General features: G+C 49.8%; 2 protein-coding genes across 7 annotated transcripts in view; one reads left to right on the top strand and one right to left on the bottom strand.

Annotated features, from left to right (window-relative positions):
• The window catches only part of ASCC1 (activating signal cointegrator 1 complex subunit 1), a 35,971-nt gene extending 26,738 nt beyond the window's left edge, over window positions 1-9,233 (bottom strand). The window contains exons 1-5 of one of the 6 annotated variants that reach the window (XM_053948478.1): window positions 9,146-9,233; window positions 6,820-6,947; window positions 5,624-5,723; window positions 4,644-4,741; window positions 3,251-3,429 (exon numbers count right to left, since the gene is read on the bottom strand). In XM_053948478.1, the coding sequence (XP_053804453.1) occupies window positions 3,251-3,429; window positions 4,644-4,741; window positions 5,624-5,723; window positions 6,820-6,931 (489 nt within the window). In that variant the 5' untranslated portion in view covers window positions 6,932-6,947; window positions 9,146-9,233. Of the gene's footprint in view, window positions 1-3,250; window positions 3,430-4,643; window positions 4,742-5,623; window positions 5,724-6,819; window positions 6,948-8,399; window positions 8,586-8,989; window positions 9,078-9,145 lie in introns of those variants that run through there. The other 5 variants (XM_053948483.1, XM_053948480.1, XM_053948479.1 and 2 more) reach the window with 5 other exon arrangements.
• On the top strand, window positions 8,917-15,430 carry ANAPC16 (anaphase promoting complex subunit 16). The gene is made up of 4 exons (XM_053948484.1): window positions 8,917-9,012; window positions 10,785-10,942; window positions 12,875-12,949; window positions 14,719-15,430. The coding sequence occupies exons 1-4, from the start codon at window positions 8,954-8,956 to the stop codon at window positions 14,832-14,834; spliced, it is 408 nt and encodes a 135-aa protein (XP_053804459.1). The 5' UTR covers window positions 8,917-8,953; the 3' UTR covers window positions 14,835-15,430.

The following is a 15,430-nucleotide window of genomic DNA, read 5'->3' as shown; positions in this document are numbered from 1 at the left end:
ACCACATCAGTGATGAGCCTGTCCAGGTGAGCCACCTCCCCGTATTTAGATTAAATTAACCTAAAAGAACCTCCCCTCAGTCCTGCTTCATTTGCCTGCCAGCCCTGACTGTACAGCATGAACAACACCTGAAGTGTTCTGTATTTCAGCACAAGGTTTATCTTCTAAAAGCTTTTAAAGACACACACACACAAAAAAAAAAAAAAAAAAACCAAACTTAGAAAGCATATACCTACCAACAAAACGCTATGAAATATAAATGAATGGTTGTCATGGTAACTGCTTCAGAGAGAAATAGAGTCCCTCACAAATGCTCAATGGCCAGAAGAGATCCTCACACACACAACATACACACACACACCTGCTCCTTTCCCTTCCTTACCATTATTATCCCTCATTCAAAGGCTGAAGTTCAGTTAATTCTGAGATGTTTTGCAGCAGGTGGAGAAACGCCCTGCTTCTGTCACTGAAACCTATTCAGATTTCCTCAAGTATTCCGAGAAATCCCATTGCTTTGGACAAATCTCTAAGCTCTTTTATTGCTCTGCGAGGCACAGTTTTGAATTACTGTTTTTCATTACCGATGTGCTTTCTAGCAGACCCTGCTGTGAGATAAAGTGGTATTAGAGTGGCATTACTGGCTGGAGGAGTGATTGAGAGACACACGGGGCTGCACTGCTCTCCTCCAACTAACAGGAAGCAATAAATATATCTAGAAACCCTTTTGCTAATACCAGGAGAAGGAAGAGCAGAAAAATAAAGCATTATATATTCCTAGGCTAAGCATATGCAACCCCCTGAATACCTGTTACTGACCGAGTTCTACATTTCAAACTGAAAATTGAAACTCTAGAGCTGATGTAAGCGGTGCCAGGAACATTTCAGGCCCTTACAGGACTTGGAGCTATCCAGACCCACAACAAAAATTGCAGGACAGACAGAAGGACAGGCAGGAGGACGAAGGATGAACATAGCTAGTACTTGGTCTCAGCACTTCTCTGACCAAGGCTGGATTGCTGCAGTTTTCTGAGACAAGGGGCGTGTGAAGGTTTGCAGGCAGCTCCTTCCAAATGTGACTGACAACACTTGAGGAATGCACAAAGTCTGTGAACATGTTTTTATGAGGATGGCAGACAACCCCCCATCCTCTCAGAGATGCAAACTGACATTTAAGAGTGAGCAAGAGAGAAACAATGTGACAGACAAGATCAGGAGGGGTTTGGAGAGCAAGCAGGACCACCAGTGGAGGCTGGGCCAATGGAGAGCTGCAGAGATGCAACCCAGCCAGGAGGCAGGAAAAATGTGTGCTCTGCAGGGAGAAGGGCTGGACCTGGGTCAGTCTGTTGTGCTGTAGGATTAAAAACACTGGAGGGGAGCACAAACAACAGCATTGCCTGCAAAGATGGCTAAAACACACATGTTAGAAATGTGACACTGGAAAGACTTAGAAAGGTCCTTAGAAGACTCATCCAACAGCAGGGCAGCGTGGAAGCCAGGAGCCAGCAGGTAGTATGGGATACACTGAGGCTACTGCAGCAGGCAAGGCCATTGCGAGGGAACACAGAGATCCACAGGACCTGCTGGCACACAGCTAGAGGAGGAGGAGGAGAAGGACCAAATACATGGAGGCCAGGATGCCAAGTCTTCAGGCAGAGCAGGACCAGATCTCCAGGAAGGCCAGGTGAAAGGACTGTAGCAGCCATTAGCCCAGGCAGAAAGGGATAAAGGGCAAGAGAAAGCCCATGCTGAGAGCAGCAGCCTCACTCCAGAGCCAATGGCACAAGCAGCCTCTACAGAGCCCCGTGCAGGTCACCAGCCCCTCAAAGAGCTGCTTCTCTCACTGAACCTTGGTGTGTCCCACACAAGGACTGGAACTAGAAACCAACAGAGGGAGCCAGGCCATCACTGATGCCAGCCTGAGGTCCCAACTCTCTGTCCAGCCTACACCTTCCCAGGCTGATGTTTCCATCCCCCTGCCTGCAGGGCATTCCTTTAATCAAGGTGAGCTTTAATAAAGGTCGTGCTGCTGGCTAATGAGGAGAGATCATCCTCCTAGCCCGAGGGAAAGGTTCTTCTGGCATTGCACTGGCTAATCCCTGGAACTGTTGGCCAATTTCAGCTGTATTTTATGTCAGGTGATAGAAAGCTCCTAAGGTGTCAAGGAATTAAGCAGCTGGGAGGAGAACAGGAGCTTAAATCTCAACTGCCAGGAAAGACAAGACTGCAAAGACAGCTCATTACTGCTCTTGGAGATGAAACAACTGACATTCAAGTGACCATGAGAACTTGAGCAAGAACTCGTATCTCCCCAGATATCAGATAATTCACACCCATGGCATGAAGACACAGGAAACTAAACTTCTTAAGCTGTGCTATCTGCAAGGTTGTATTTTCCCATTAGCAAGGCACCAGAAGAACATGGACATGAAAGTGAAGAGTATCAGCCCACAGAGCCCTGCAGTGTATCAGCAATGCAACCTGCATTGCATTGCAGCCACAGAGAGACCTCTCTCCTGCCTTGAGATGTCCTGCAGCAGACACAGAGGACATGGCAATTTAGTAACACCACTTCCCTCTCCTCAGCCCAGCCCTGTGCACTGACACACTACTTCTGTCAGCCCAGAAGCACGCTAAAATAAACCAGGGAATGCAGAGCTTTCCCTTCATTTTCTTCCTAATTTCCCTATGCCTAACTATTTCCTGCTCCTCCCAACACAAGATCTAAAGGCAAGTAGGAGTGCTGTCAGCACAAAGTCTCCTGGGGAAGAAGGGAAGTGATGAGATTTGCAGGATGGCATGTGCTACCAAGTCATTTCTCGCTCAGCTCTGGCAATGACACCCCTCTTCCTTCACTGTCAGGAGCCAAAAGAAAAGTGAAACAGAAGCAGCAGTAAATTTGTAAATTCCTACCTAATTCATGGTTATGTAAAAATCATATAAAATGTAGACAGGTCCACTACATTATTTAGTGAGTTTCCCATTAAAAACAGAAACCCCAACCCTCTTTTGAAACTTAGAGTATTGTTAGTAGAGGTTTTTCTGGATGGGAGGATATCTAAGTAAACCATTCCGCTTTTCAGAAAATTTCACAACAGCACCCAACAAATTCACAGCAGATCCGCCAACTTAAGTAAAAGGCCTGTTGAAAATGCATTCTTAGGAAACAGAACAGAATAAGGCCTTCAAGGAAAATGCCAAAGAGCTCTCTCAATAAATGAAACAGCACTCTAATCCTCATGTGGATCCCTACCTTTGAGCACTTCTCCAGCACCTCCTCTCTGAACTGCAGGAACTTTTCCTGGATGGCAGGCTGGTTGAGAGCCAAGGACAGGAAGTGTGTGAAGGGCTGCCTCTTGCGGAAGCTGTCCAGGAGCACATCGATCCGCGTCCGGGCAGAGATGACACCGCTCCGCTGCTGCCCCGTGATCACTGCAGGGAGACACAGCAACACCTCTCTGCTTTCCTGAAGCTCTCAGCTTTTAGTCCCAGCCTCCCAAGGAAGCAGTAGGAATCAAAACCCCCAACCATGCACTGAAAAACCTGCCAGACTCCCTGCTTGACTTAAAATGTCTGATACAGCTGTGCTTTCCTCAGCAAAGACAGGATGATGCCATCAAAAGCATCCCTCTGCTGTCCAGAAAGTCAGCTCTGAGGGCCTAAACACAGTGACTGAGAGCCCATCAGTTCAGGGACCCTTCAGATTTCTAGAGCATAATTTCAAGTTTTCATATAGGCAGAGTGAAAAGGGCAAGGAAACCTACGAAGGATCAAGACTGTCTGTGTTATTTGTGCACGCACTTCAAGGCACCAAACAGAGAACACTTGAGCTCAAAAGGAAAGAACAGCAAGGAGCAAAATTTCCTTGGCTTCCTATTATTCCATGTTTTCAACATCTCTCAACCTTCCTAACAGTCCTTCACAGTTCTTGGGAAGAAGTCAAGACCCACTCCTTGAGAAGCACCACTATGTTCCTGTGCAGCATCACAGTGGGATCCTCCCAGCATTTCCTCCTCATAGCTCTGTCACAAACATCCCTGTGCCAGTAATCTCTGGAGCATGCCCTAAGGAACCCTCCAAATACCCACTCTGGCAGAACTCACAAGGGTCAGCCCTGATGAGCAAGCTCTCCTTTCTTTTTAAATCCCTGGAAGTGATGAGAGGGAACATATGGTACAAGAAGCCCTGCTCTCACTGTTGGGATCTAGTGACAGCACCAGAAAGTCACAAATGTCATCTCAACCCTTCTCATATTAAATCATGTGCAGATGGTTATTTTGCACACAGATAGACAAGGTATTTCTCTGAATGCTTATTTCAGTTTCTTATTGATGGAAAACAAAACTAAAAAAAAAAAAAAACAAAAAAAACCAACACATTCAGGACCCAAGTTCTCAAGCCATTTAAGGCTTAGAAGTGACTTTTTAAACAAAAAAACCAAACTGACAATGTTTAATAAGGATTTATAGACAATAAAAATAAGCTCAGGAGAAAAGTGAAGTGATTTTCTCAGGGCCAAAAAGTGAGTCAGTGCTGTGTAAGAAGTAGGAATTAAAGGGAAAACACCTCCAGTATCCCCTCCCTGCTTAAATTGTTGTTTGTGCAAGAGTAGATAAAAGCACATCCATTTTGGGTATCCTACTCACCAATTTCTCCTTCCACTCCAGGCTTTGGAATGCTGATGGAGGTTCGTGTCTCTGTTTCTAGCCTCTTCTTGGTTTCCCCTTTCTTCCCAATGATGTACCTGGAGGCAGAAAGTGCAAGAGTTTCCCTCACAAAGTGACACCGAGCCACTCTCCATCACGTGTGTCCAGACCTGGACCCTCTGTGATGGAGGGATGCACACACCCAGCTCCACGTGCAGGACCACATCCAGGCACAGAGGTGATTCCCAGGACTTCACACATGTCCAGCCTGGGACAATGCTGAGCTATGGCTCACCACTGATTTAAGTTAAAAGAAGTTGATAGGTCCACAACAGCTCTGCCCACCACATCCTGCCACAGCCTCTCCATCAGCTGGGTTAATCTCTTTTCCCATTATCCCAGCTGAGGAAGAAATAAGGGCTCTTTTTCTGCTTTTTGCTTTGCTCAAGGTAGTCATTTGCCAGCATCCAAATACACAATGGACAACTTTTCCATCTCTGTATTTCAGAAAAACTATCTAACTAATAAAACTGTCAAAAATAACTAGATAAAACTTTGAACACTACAGGTTCCCCAGTAAACAAGGGACTGATGTCAACAGCCAATTCCAGTCGAGTGTGCTTTCTCTGAAAGCTCCCACAAACTCTCCCTGCCAAGCTGCTCGCTCCAGTTCTTCCTCCCCTTCCTTCTCCCACCCTCCTCGAAGCTTTTATGTTCAAGGCAAGAGATGTTCAAAGACTCTCCTGCCAGCCAGCAAGCACCACCTGCTGTCCCTACCACGGGGCTGGTGAGGAGTCAAGCGAGGCCCAACTGCACTAGAAAGGCATTGCCAATTTCCCCTTCCCCAGCACTCCAACCCAGAGCACGGAGCACATCCCAGAGATCCAGCGCTCACCCCAACCTCCAAAAATAAATAATTCTGTGCTCAACCTCTTCCCCAGCTGGCGGCAAATCAAATAAAGCAAAGCACACAGGCTCACTTGTACAAGGGGCTGGGGACCTCCAGCCGGCACCGGAAGCCTCGCTCGGTCTCCTCCACCACAAAGGCATCGCAGGGTTCGTCCGCACAGTCACTGGGGCCTACCGGGAAAACCACATCAGACCCTGCACAACCTCTGTGAAGTTTGGCGGTGCTTTATGGATGACAACAGTCTCCCCCCAGCTTTCTTTCAAGGTCAAATGAAGGAAGGAATGGGCTTCTCTCTGTTATCTGCTGTGGATAACTGTTTTTTATTTATCACCTCGCTACCAGCTCTGGAACACATAATGACAGCTTCTAAATCCAGCCGGCTGGGAGGCACAGGAAGCAGGTAGCTACAAACCAGGGGTTTTCTCAGCTGGAGTTTGTGGAATTCCCACACAGTGGGAATGATCTCTTCTGGCAGCCAATACAGAAATTTAAGGCTGCAGAAGAAGAAAGATAAAAAGGTGAGGAGAGTTTTGGTCTGAGGGTTCAAGCCAGTGATTTAGAAACAGATGCACCTTTCATCCGCAGGCTGCTCAGTCGTGCACAGATCAAACAGAACACTCTGAAAGAATCCATGCTTCCTACTCCCTTTCCAACACAAGCAGGGATGAATTTGAATGGAAAGCACCTGGTTAAAGCTTAGTGCAATCCACTGAAAGGCAAGGTGGGAGGAGAAACAGGACACAACTGTCACATTCCCATCTGAAAACTAACAGTGGAGCTTTTCTGTGCCCACAACTCACACAACTACAGCAAACATACAGGCAGAAAAGTCAAAGTAAAGCACACCAGAACTGGAAGAATTTTGTCCCCAAAATAGGCAACACCTTCCAAAGGCCAGTTTTAAAGGCAGAAATATTGCAAGGACAGAAGGTCTTTAGCAAGCACCTTCAGTATCTGCCATATCTGCAAATAAAGATAGCAAGGAGAAGAAAGAAACATGGGAAAAACAGATCTACACAGCTAATCTGGTTTTCCCTTTTCCTGGAGTTCTTCCACAGTCAGCCAACCCACTTGGGATTACTGGGACTGCTTCCACTTTGGGCAGCAGGATCATCAGGGACCAACACAAAGCCTTTTTCTCCCTCTTGAACACCTCGATCTGCCACATGGGTGGGTCTCTGCGCTCACAAAGGCATCAGAGATGACTCTGAGAGCTCCCTAGGTCTCCAGAGTTGATGTTTACACCTCCTGAGCATCACTCCTTACCTGCACAGAAGTCCTCCTCCTCCTCCTCGTGTGGGAGGGCCTGCTCTTGGATGAGATTTTTCCGGTACACTCGCCCCCCGATCCTTATCAAGGGGGGCCGCAGCACGTCCATCCCGCTCCTCCTCCTACTGCAACAACAGAGACAGCTGTGCTGACCCAGGCCAAGGAAAAGCTCATTGCAGTGTTTCCTTGCACACTGGGTTGGCAAGGACCTTAAAGCTCAGCTCATTCCAATGCTCTGCCATGGGCAGGGGCACCTTCCACTGTCCCAGGTTGCTCTGATGGGGCAGCAACATCTGTGAGCAACCTGTGCCAGGGCCTCGGCACCCTCAAAGGAGAACAATTTCTTTCTAATATTCAGTTTCAGCCTCCCCTCCTTGTGCTAAAAGCTCCTCCATGTAGATCCTTAAGAAAGGCAACACCTCCTCAAATGTTAGGAGTTTCAATCAAAGAGCAATTTGATGAGAAGTCACAAGTACGTAAAGCACAATCAAGTGGAAACAGGAAATTTAAGCAGGGTAAGGTATGCAACTCTGAAACTCACATGTTTCAGGTAAAAGTCACTGTAACCTCAGTAAATGTGACATTTCAAAGTTTCTTTGGGCTTTAGCTGGCTCTGAGTTAAAAATGTTTTGAGTGGAGAACGTTTAACGGTGCTAAAACAAAGAGCCAGCAATGTTCTGTCAGATTCTTCACATCTCCAGCACTTGAATTTCTATATTCACTGGTGTGAAAAACGCCATTCACCTTTGTTAAAATTTTAGAAGTTTAATAGTAATGAAAATAAGGACAGTAAGAGACAATAAAAAGTAAAGAATTACGGATGTTTGGGTGCCTGGCACTCTGCCACAAAGCACACCTTGCTAACAAAGGATTACTCTTTAAAAGCAATAGCCTATTGCATATTCATGTATCTCATATGTGATTTAAATATTCTTTTTAAACTAAGGCGTTTCTGCTTAATTTTTGACTCCACCCCCCTCATCTTGTAAATCAACTTTCTTGGTTCTTCGAAGTCTGAGTTTTTCTGATAAGGAGATAATAATTATTTTATTGGGATCTTGGCACCTGTTGCTGTTATTTTTATCTAGATAGGATAATGTGAAGAATTTCTTGATTATTTTTTCTATTCTTTGAGTTAGTTATGAAAAGTATCTTACATCACATAGTTTCTATTTTAATATTATGCTATAGCTTAAAAACTATATTTACTACACTACTTGAAAGAGATTAATACAGCATAACTTTATAACATAAAGCATAGCATATGTTATGCCATAGCATAACATAACACATATCATATTCATTTTAATATTTGTGAAAAGCCAGTGTTATAATATGTATTTATAACAACTGGCATAGTTAATTTAATATTGGTTGTCTCAATTTTAAACCAGAATCTGTTACTCGGAAAATATAGTTTCCAGCAAAAAAATAACCTTTGTCAGAAGGTTTACCTGTCCATTGCAACAGAACAGGAAAAAAATTAAGAGCTTTGCCTCAGAAGCAACTAGTATTTATCACAGAGAGTGACATCAGGTTGAGAAGGTTAATACTTCTCCCCTCAGTTCGGGCCCCACCTTTTGAAATGACTCAGAACCACCTGAACTGACACGGATAATAAAAAACATTACACTTCAATAAAAGCAGCAATTCCGGTGGCTCAAGGGAAGAAGTGCAGAGGTCAACTGTGCACAATGACGGGAAAAGCCATGAAAAATCAGTCGCTGGGGCTTTTGCTTCCACGCAGGCTTTTTTTTTTTGGGGGGGGGGTATGTTTTTAACACATCGGTGGCACAATTTCTTGACACAAGGACTTCTGAAAAGTGAGCAGCAACAGCGGGAGGCAGAGCGCAGCTGGGGCTGCAGCCTCAGGCAGGATCCGGCTCCTGACGGCAGCATCCAGAGGGGCTCCGCGGGAACCAACTCCAGGCCCCCGGGGAGGGCGGCAGGGGTCGCACCGCGCAGCAACAGAGCCCCTCGGCTTTACAGCGACACCCCCGCGGGAAGGCGGCGGGAGCAGCGAAGCGCCGCCGATACCCTCCGGCCGCCGCCGCCGCCATTTTGTCCCCGCTTCCCCCCGCCCCGCTCCCCCCACGCGTCCCGCCGGAAGCGCCGCGCGCCCCGCCCCATCATGCACCGCGAGCGCGGCCACGCGCGCCGCCCGCACCAAGCCGCCGTCCGGGCTCCCAGGTGAGAGAGGAGAGAGGGTTCGGTGCGGGACCGGGGAGCGCCGGGAGGCGGCGGCGGCCCGGGAGGTGAAGGGCGACGGCATGAGCGCGCGGGGAGGGCGGAGGCTGCGGCGGCGCGCGGGCTCCGCACTCACCGCGAAGCGGCTCGAAGGGGCCATGGGCGGCAGGGCGGGGAGGAGGCGTGGCCAGCGTGTGGGCGTGACCACGGGCGCCTTGGGGGCGTGGTCTCGCAGGGGCGGGAGCGCGGGGCTCCCCGCCCCAGCCAAGATGGCGGCTGCCGAGGTGCCTGAGGCGTCGGCTGGAGGTTGCTGTAACAGGCCCAGGCATCGCCCTGACCTGCCGCCTCCTCTCCTCTGTGTTTGTTTAAAATAAACCCCCTGCAGCCACGCTTAGGAATCTGTCGGGTCTGCGAGCCCCGGCTGGCATCGTTTCAGCGCAAACGATCGTCGCACCTCCCTTGCGAGCAGGGAGCTGAGCCTGAGGGTTTGCTGAGGGAAGTGTTGCTGGGTGTAGCGTAGCAAAAATAAAAGTTTGTTTTATGCAGGCGTTTTCTATCACGGCCTGTAAGCCCCCAGCCTCCTGTGAGCTGCTGTAACCTTTAGCATTCTTGGAAAACTTACTTAAAAGGGACAGAGGAACTGGACAAAGAGAACGGCTTCCCACTGCAGAGCGCAGGGTTAGGTGGGATATTGGGAAGAAATTATTCCCTGTGACCCCCTGGCGCAGGTTGCCCAGAGGAGCTGTGGCTGCCTAATCCCTATAAGTGTCCAAGGCCAGGTTGGATGGAGCTGGGAGTGCCCTGGGATAGTGGAAGGTGTCCCTGCCCATGGCAGGGGGTGGAATGAGATGAGCTTTAAGGTCTTAAAACCGCATTTTCTCCATAAAACCCTCAAGTGCTTTCCAAGGGCACTGTCTGTGTACCCTAAAGAGCCTGCAGTAGTGTACTAAATACGATAACAGAAATTAATGAAATGGGCAGGATAATTTGGAACTGCTTATAAGTATTTGGAGGAGCAACAAGTGCTGTCACTGATAAGGGCCAAGTGACAGCTTTTGTACTATCAGAGAGGGACGTGAGGAGTTTTAATTCCCGTGTCATGACAAACCCAATACCTCTTAATAACAAGGCTGAAAGGAGGGCATGCAAGAGGCAGCCGGAATTGTGCTGCACAGGCAGATGGATCCTCGGGCACTGCCAGTTTAAGTCAAATGCAGTGTTTGAAAGGCAGAAGCACGTCTGGAGCGATGCAGGAAGCAGCTGCTGCGGGTTAGGCACGGCGTGGCTCCGTGCAGGATGCGGCGCTGGAACTGGCAGTCCCGCAGCCTTCCAGGTTTTATGAGGCAGCAGGGCTTCTGTGTTTGTGCTCCTGGAAACGAGGAGGAAAAAAAGGAAAGAAACCCCGCCTTTCATGACCCCGGGGAGCGGGACAAGCGCCAGGGCAGCTAAAGGCCAGTGAATTCAGGCCAGCAACCTGCGCCTCGTTATTCTTGTGCACGCTCTGGATGAATTCCCAGGGGAATTCCGAGGGGTCGGAGCAGGAGGTTACCTTCAGTTTTGGGGTGTGACAGCTCTGTGCCCATCCCCACAGTGGGCACAGGCAGCTCTCCCACAGGCGCAGGGCAGCCTGGATGCTCTGGGGCAGCGGGGGCGGCTTCCTCCTGCCCCTCACTGCCTTCATCCGTCCTCGGAGGCGTGTGGCTGCTGGCCCTGCGCCCCGGGGAACTCCGAGAAGACGCCCTTCCTAACTCAGGCTCTGCTCTTTGTCCTCCCAGGCTGGGCCGGGGTGCAATGGCAGCCTCCTCCTCGTCCTCCTCGGCCGGCGGAGTCAGTGGCAGCTCTGTGACAGGGTCGGGGTTCAGCGTTTCGGACCTGGCGCCGCCCCGGAAAGCCCTCTTCACTTATCCCAAAGGAGCCGGGGAGATGCTGGAAGGTGATTGCTGCTGCCCTTCTCCTTCCCCACTCCTCCTCCGCTTGCCGAACTTCGCACCCCACTGGCAGAAGCTGGAGGTAGAAAGGAAGCACCGGGGTTTGGTTGGTCCCGGCTTTCCCACCAGTCCTCCAGGAGGAAGTGATTTTTCTGGCAGTCACCTGCTTTTTATCTCCATGACAACACTTCAGACCAGGAAGCATCTACCTGAAAGGGAACATGACTGTGTTAATTGCTCATTGTTAGCTAATCCTTTGATGTCAGGCAGGGATTGCTGCGAGGATAGCTGAGACAGGAGTATTTTTCTTGGCAGAAGTAGTAATTTTCTTGGTCTGGGTTGGATTTGACTGGGTTAGTCCAGGAGGCAGCTTGTCTCCCTGCCAGCTTGCATCTGGGTGCCTGAGCCCTGCCAGCAGCTTCATCGGGATTGCGGAAGGAGAAGCCCAGCAAGCTCTGGGTGAGGGAGGAAGGGCAGCTCCTCCGGGTGACAGGGTTAAACCAGCATCTCTCTGTCTGCTGCCCTTGAACCTCCCTTGTCACTGTGGGATGGCTGGGACCGAGGCTGGAGTGTCCCTGTGGCAGCACAGGGCAGCTGGGAACTGGTGGCTGCGCCGTTGAAGGGTTGTTTTTATTACACATTAGAGCCCATATGCCAGGCTATTGAAGTAATTATGACTAAAGGTTTGCTCACAGAACTTAACGAGCCCTCAAAACAAATTAAAGTAATGAAGCACTTCGTGTTACCAAATAGACAGGCAGCTGTTCCTCCTGAGAGCCACTCGGCAGGACAGACAGGGAGTCGGAGAAGAGAATCCAACATTTAGGTTGAAAAAGGCCTTCAATACCATCGAGTCCAGCCTGTGACCGGTCCCCACCTTGTCAACAGCACCAGAGCACTGAGTGCCACATCCAGTTATTCCTTGCACACCTCCAGGGACAGTGACTCCACCGCCTTCCTGGACAGCCCCTACCAATGTTTTTCCATGAAAAAATTCTTGCTGATGTCTCCACGATGTATTTGCAGCAGCACTTGTAAGAGGAAGCTCTGAGCACAGTGAAACTACAGCTCTTCCCTGGGGTTCAGCTTTGGATTAGATTTTTCCAGAGTTTTGTCTTTGAAACTGCTCTCCATGTTGTTATGGCACAGAGCTTTAAATGGATTGTGCTTTGGGCTGACCTCTTTACCCGGAACACAGCAGTTCACCTGCTCTGGGTGGCAGCAACAACCAAACACTGCCCCTATTGCAGGAAGCTCTAGGTTGGCTTTTGAATTTCTGACAGCAAAGGTGATACACTCATTCTCTCATCAGGCAGCTGCCAGTGGAGATGCTGCAGTTTCCTCTTCAAAAATTCCCACTGACTGATTGATTTTTATTGCTACTTTAGCTATCTCGCTTGTTTCTAAATAAACCCATAGGTATTTTGGGGTTTTTTTAGAAGGAGGCAGTATAAACTATGTCAGTGCTTGGTACACAATTAGCTATGTTTTCCAGATTGCTTTGTTTCTGAGTCACTTGCATGATCAATTACCGACTTGGATGGCAAGATACACATTATTTGAAACTCTATGTAGGGTTATAGTCTGAGCCTGTGGGAAATCCTAAAGCATTCTAAGGACACGAGCGTCTGAACCCTGAGGGAATCAGAGACTGCCATAACATTACCTGGCTTCTCCTTAGCTTAACTTGTATTTAAAATGGACTAAAATTGCTTGTCAGAGGGGATGTAACAGAATTCCACATGGGATGTCTTCCCAGGCAGCATCAGGAACCCGCGAAAGCCTTGCCCAGGGTCACAGGGCAAGCACTGGGGAAAATGTTGGAATGAGGCAAGGGGGAGCCCACACCTCAAACATAAAATTAGGAGGTCAGGGACACTGAAGGGCTGATGAGCCTCAAACTGTGGGGTTCAACCATCTCCTTTTTCTGTTTACAGATGGCTCTGAGAGGTTCCTCTGCGAGTCTGTGTTCAGCTTTCAGGTTGCATCAACATTAAAGCAAGTAAAGCACGGTAAGCGCCAGCCGCGTGTGGCTCGGGGAAGGTGGTGGAGACAAAGCCTGACCTGCTCTGGGGTGTCAGCCACAAGAAAGCAGAGTGAGCACTAAGTCAGGCCACCACTGAGTCCTTTTGCAAGCCCTATGCAAAGCGCCGGGAGCCCCACAGAGGTGGGGTGGGAACGGGCTGTGCCTCCCGAAGCTTGTTTTTCCATGGCTGTGTGGCAGCACAAGGTGAGGCTGGAGGAGGAGGTTCTGGGCAGGAAACGCCCACGCTCTGATCTCTCTCGGCCCAGCGCTGAGTGTCTCTCTGGCCTGGGGCAGAGGGACGCTCCATTCCACCTTTGTTTCTCTGCTGAGCCCTTGTGGCCCTGGCGGGGTCAAGTGAGGTTTCCAGAGTCACTCTGGAGGCGGCCACGCGTGGCGTGGCGTGGCGTGGCGTGGCGTGGCGTGGCGTGGCGTGGCGTGGCGTGGCGTGGCGTGGTGTGGCGTGGCGTGGCGTGGCGTGGCGTGACAGGGCTGAGTGCACTCCCTGCCTCCCCAGGGAACAGCCTGACGTCCTGTTTGAACCTCTGCTTCCCTGGCGGGCCCTTTGCCCTCGCCCAGGTGTCTGTGACCCAGTGATGGGCTCGGCTGCCTCACAGCTTTGGTTCTCACAGAGCCCAGCAGCAGATCCTGTCTGCTGCTTGAGGGTCACATCCTTTCTGGTCCCCGCCTCTTGTCAGCCAGAATGGTACTTCCACCTGTTGTCTCTGAGTGGAAAGGTTTCCTGTCCTCCGGTTGTGGGGGTGTGCAGCAGCTTGCAAGGCCGTGATCCTGTATTTTTGCACCAGAAAGCAAAGCTGAACTCCAGAGCCATTGTTTCCAGAGCGCTGCTGTGGCTGCAGCTACCAGGGGCTGCTACATAGCCTGGCACCCCAATAGACACCAGCCTTTGGAACTGTGGAGCACCTCCCTGTTTTCTCCCTGTAAGAAAGGTGGAGGGCTTAAAAAAAAAGATCGAGGTCATAATTTTTTGGCTTGTTTGTTTGACAGTTCCCAAAAGGGTGCAGGAGGTGGAGTGAGAACAGTCCCTGTTAAAGCACCCACTGCTGCAGTCAGCATAAATCACACACAGTTTATGTTACGCCTCTTGCTAGCCCTGGGCCGTCTCTCCAAGAGGCTGCAGTGAGCTTACAGCACTGTTAGACTTCCAGCAGAGCTGGGAGAAGGGATGTTCCCATCTCTGCACCACTGCAGCACATTTAACTGAAAATGGACCCTGTGTGCCCAACATGCAACTGGTTACAAATAAACCTGAGAGGAAGATGTTGTCTGGGGACCTTCCTCTCATTAGCAGCCTCTGGTTGCAGAGCCTCTCTGCCCCACTCATCCAGATCCTCCTCCAAGGACCTTCATCAAAAGCACAGTTCCTGCTGCTGCACCCAGCTCTACCGTGGGCTGACCAAGCCCTCTCTGAACTTCTCTGTTCTTCTGCACTATAAATATTTATGCTTTATGAAATGAGCTTCATCCTGTTTTCACCCCTATACACTAATGGGCCTGATGTTTCCCTGTTAGGACTTGAATGTACATGGCACGGGCAGGGATGGGTAAACACACACTGGGGCAGAAAAGCCTGTCCCTGCTTTCTCTTCGCTGTTTGCACAGAGTGGGTTTGAATTCAAATGGGCTCTGTGGGTTTTATTGTGCCCTGCTCCCCACTGACAGCTGGGAATTTGCATCTAATTGAAAGGTTTAATTGCACTGCCATTGCAAACCACAGTTACCTTTGAACTCCTGCAGATCAACAAGTCGCAAGGATGGAAAAACTTGCCGGTCTGGTGGAAGAGCTGGAGGCAGATGAGTGGAGGTACAAGCCAATAGAGCAGCTCCTGGGATTCACTCCCTCCTCAGGCTGAACGTGTCTGGATCGCTGCTGTCAGGGAGCAGAAGAAAAACGTTCCCTGGCCCGGCTTCAAAACACCCCCCATTCATCAGATGCTGACAGCTGCATCGACAGGACAGGGCTTTGGGATTTTTTGAGAGTGGGGATCCCCCGTAAAGCTGCCAATTAACAGAAATGACGAGATTCTGTAGGTCCTTACAGGCTGGCAGGGCTTGGTTTCTGTAACTTAGAAGGCAGGATCAGCTGTACAGCCCCTGGAGAATCTCCGTGTCGTTTACAGAGGAGGGCACACGGACAGTGTGGCTGAGGGGAGGGCGACCCCGTAGCTCAGGAGTGCTGGGTAAAGCAGGGAAACTCTCCGGAGCAAATGCCAGAAGCACTCCTCAGCCCCTGCTGTCGTTCTGGGGGATGGACACAAACTGTCCCGGCATTGGGTGAGGGGCCAAGCGGTGTCACCTCCTGCAGCAGTGGCTCAGCCGTTCCCTCTTCATCGCCGTTTCTCTGGTAGCGCTGGCAGGACACTGCTCTGTCTTTTAATACCCTGAAACTTTGTCCTCTTTGTTCAGTATTGGATTTCTCTGTGACAATAAAATAACTCTGTCTTTGAAA

The sequence above is a fragment of the Vidua chalybeata genome, chromosome 8 (assembly GCF_026979565.1).
Source record: "Vidua chalybeata isolate OUT-0048 chromosome 8, bVidCha1 merged haplotype, whole genome shotgun sequence".
Classification (NCBI taxonomy): Eukaryota; Metazoa; Chordata; class Aves; order Passeriformes; family Viduidae; genus Vidua; species Vidua chalybeata.
The sequence above is the reverse complement of the archived record's forward strand: the minus strand, read 5'-3'. Positions and strand labels throughout refer to the sequence as shown.

Bases quoted from the DNA above. Each gene is read 5' to 3' on its own strand.
- ANAPC16 (XM_053948484.1), top strand. From the start codon at position 8,954: ATGCACCGCGAGCGCGGCCACGCGCGCCGCCCGCACCAAGCCGCCGTC. The intron at 9,013-10,784 runs GTGAGAGAGGAG...TTGTCCTCCCAG, and splicing joins GCCGCCGTCCGGGCTCCCAG to GCTGGGCCGGGGTGCAATGG. The intron at 10,943-12,874 runs GTGATTGCTGCT...TTCTGTTTACAG, and splicing joins AGCCGGGGAGATGCTGGAAG to ATGGCTCTGAGAGGTTCCTC.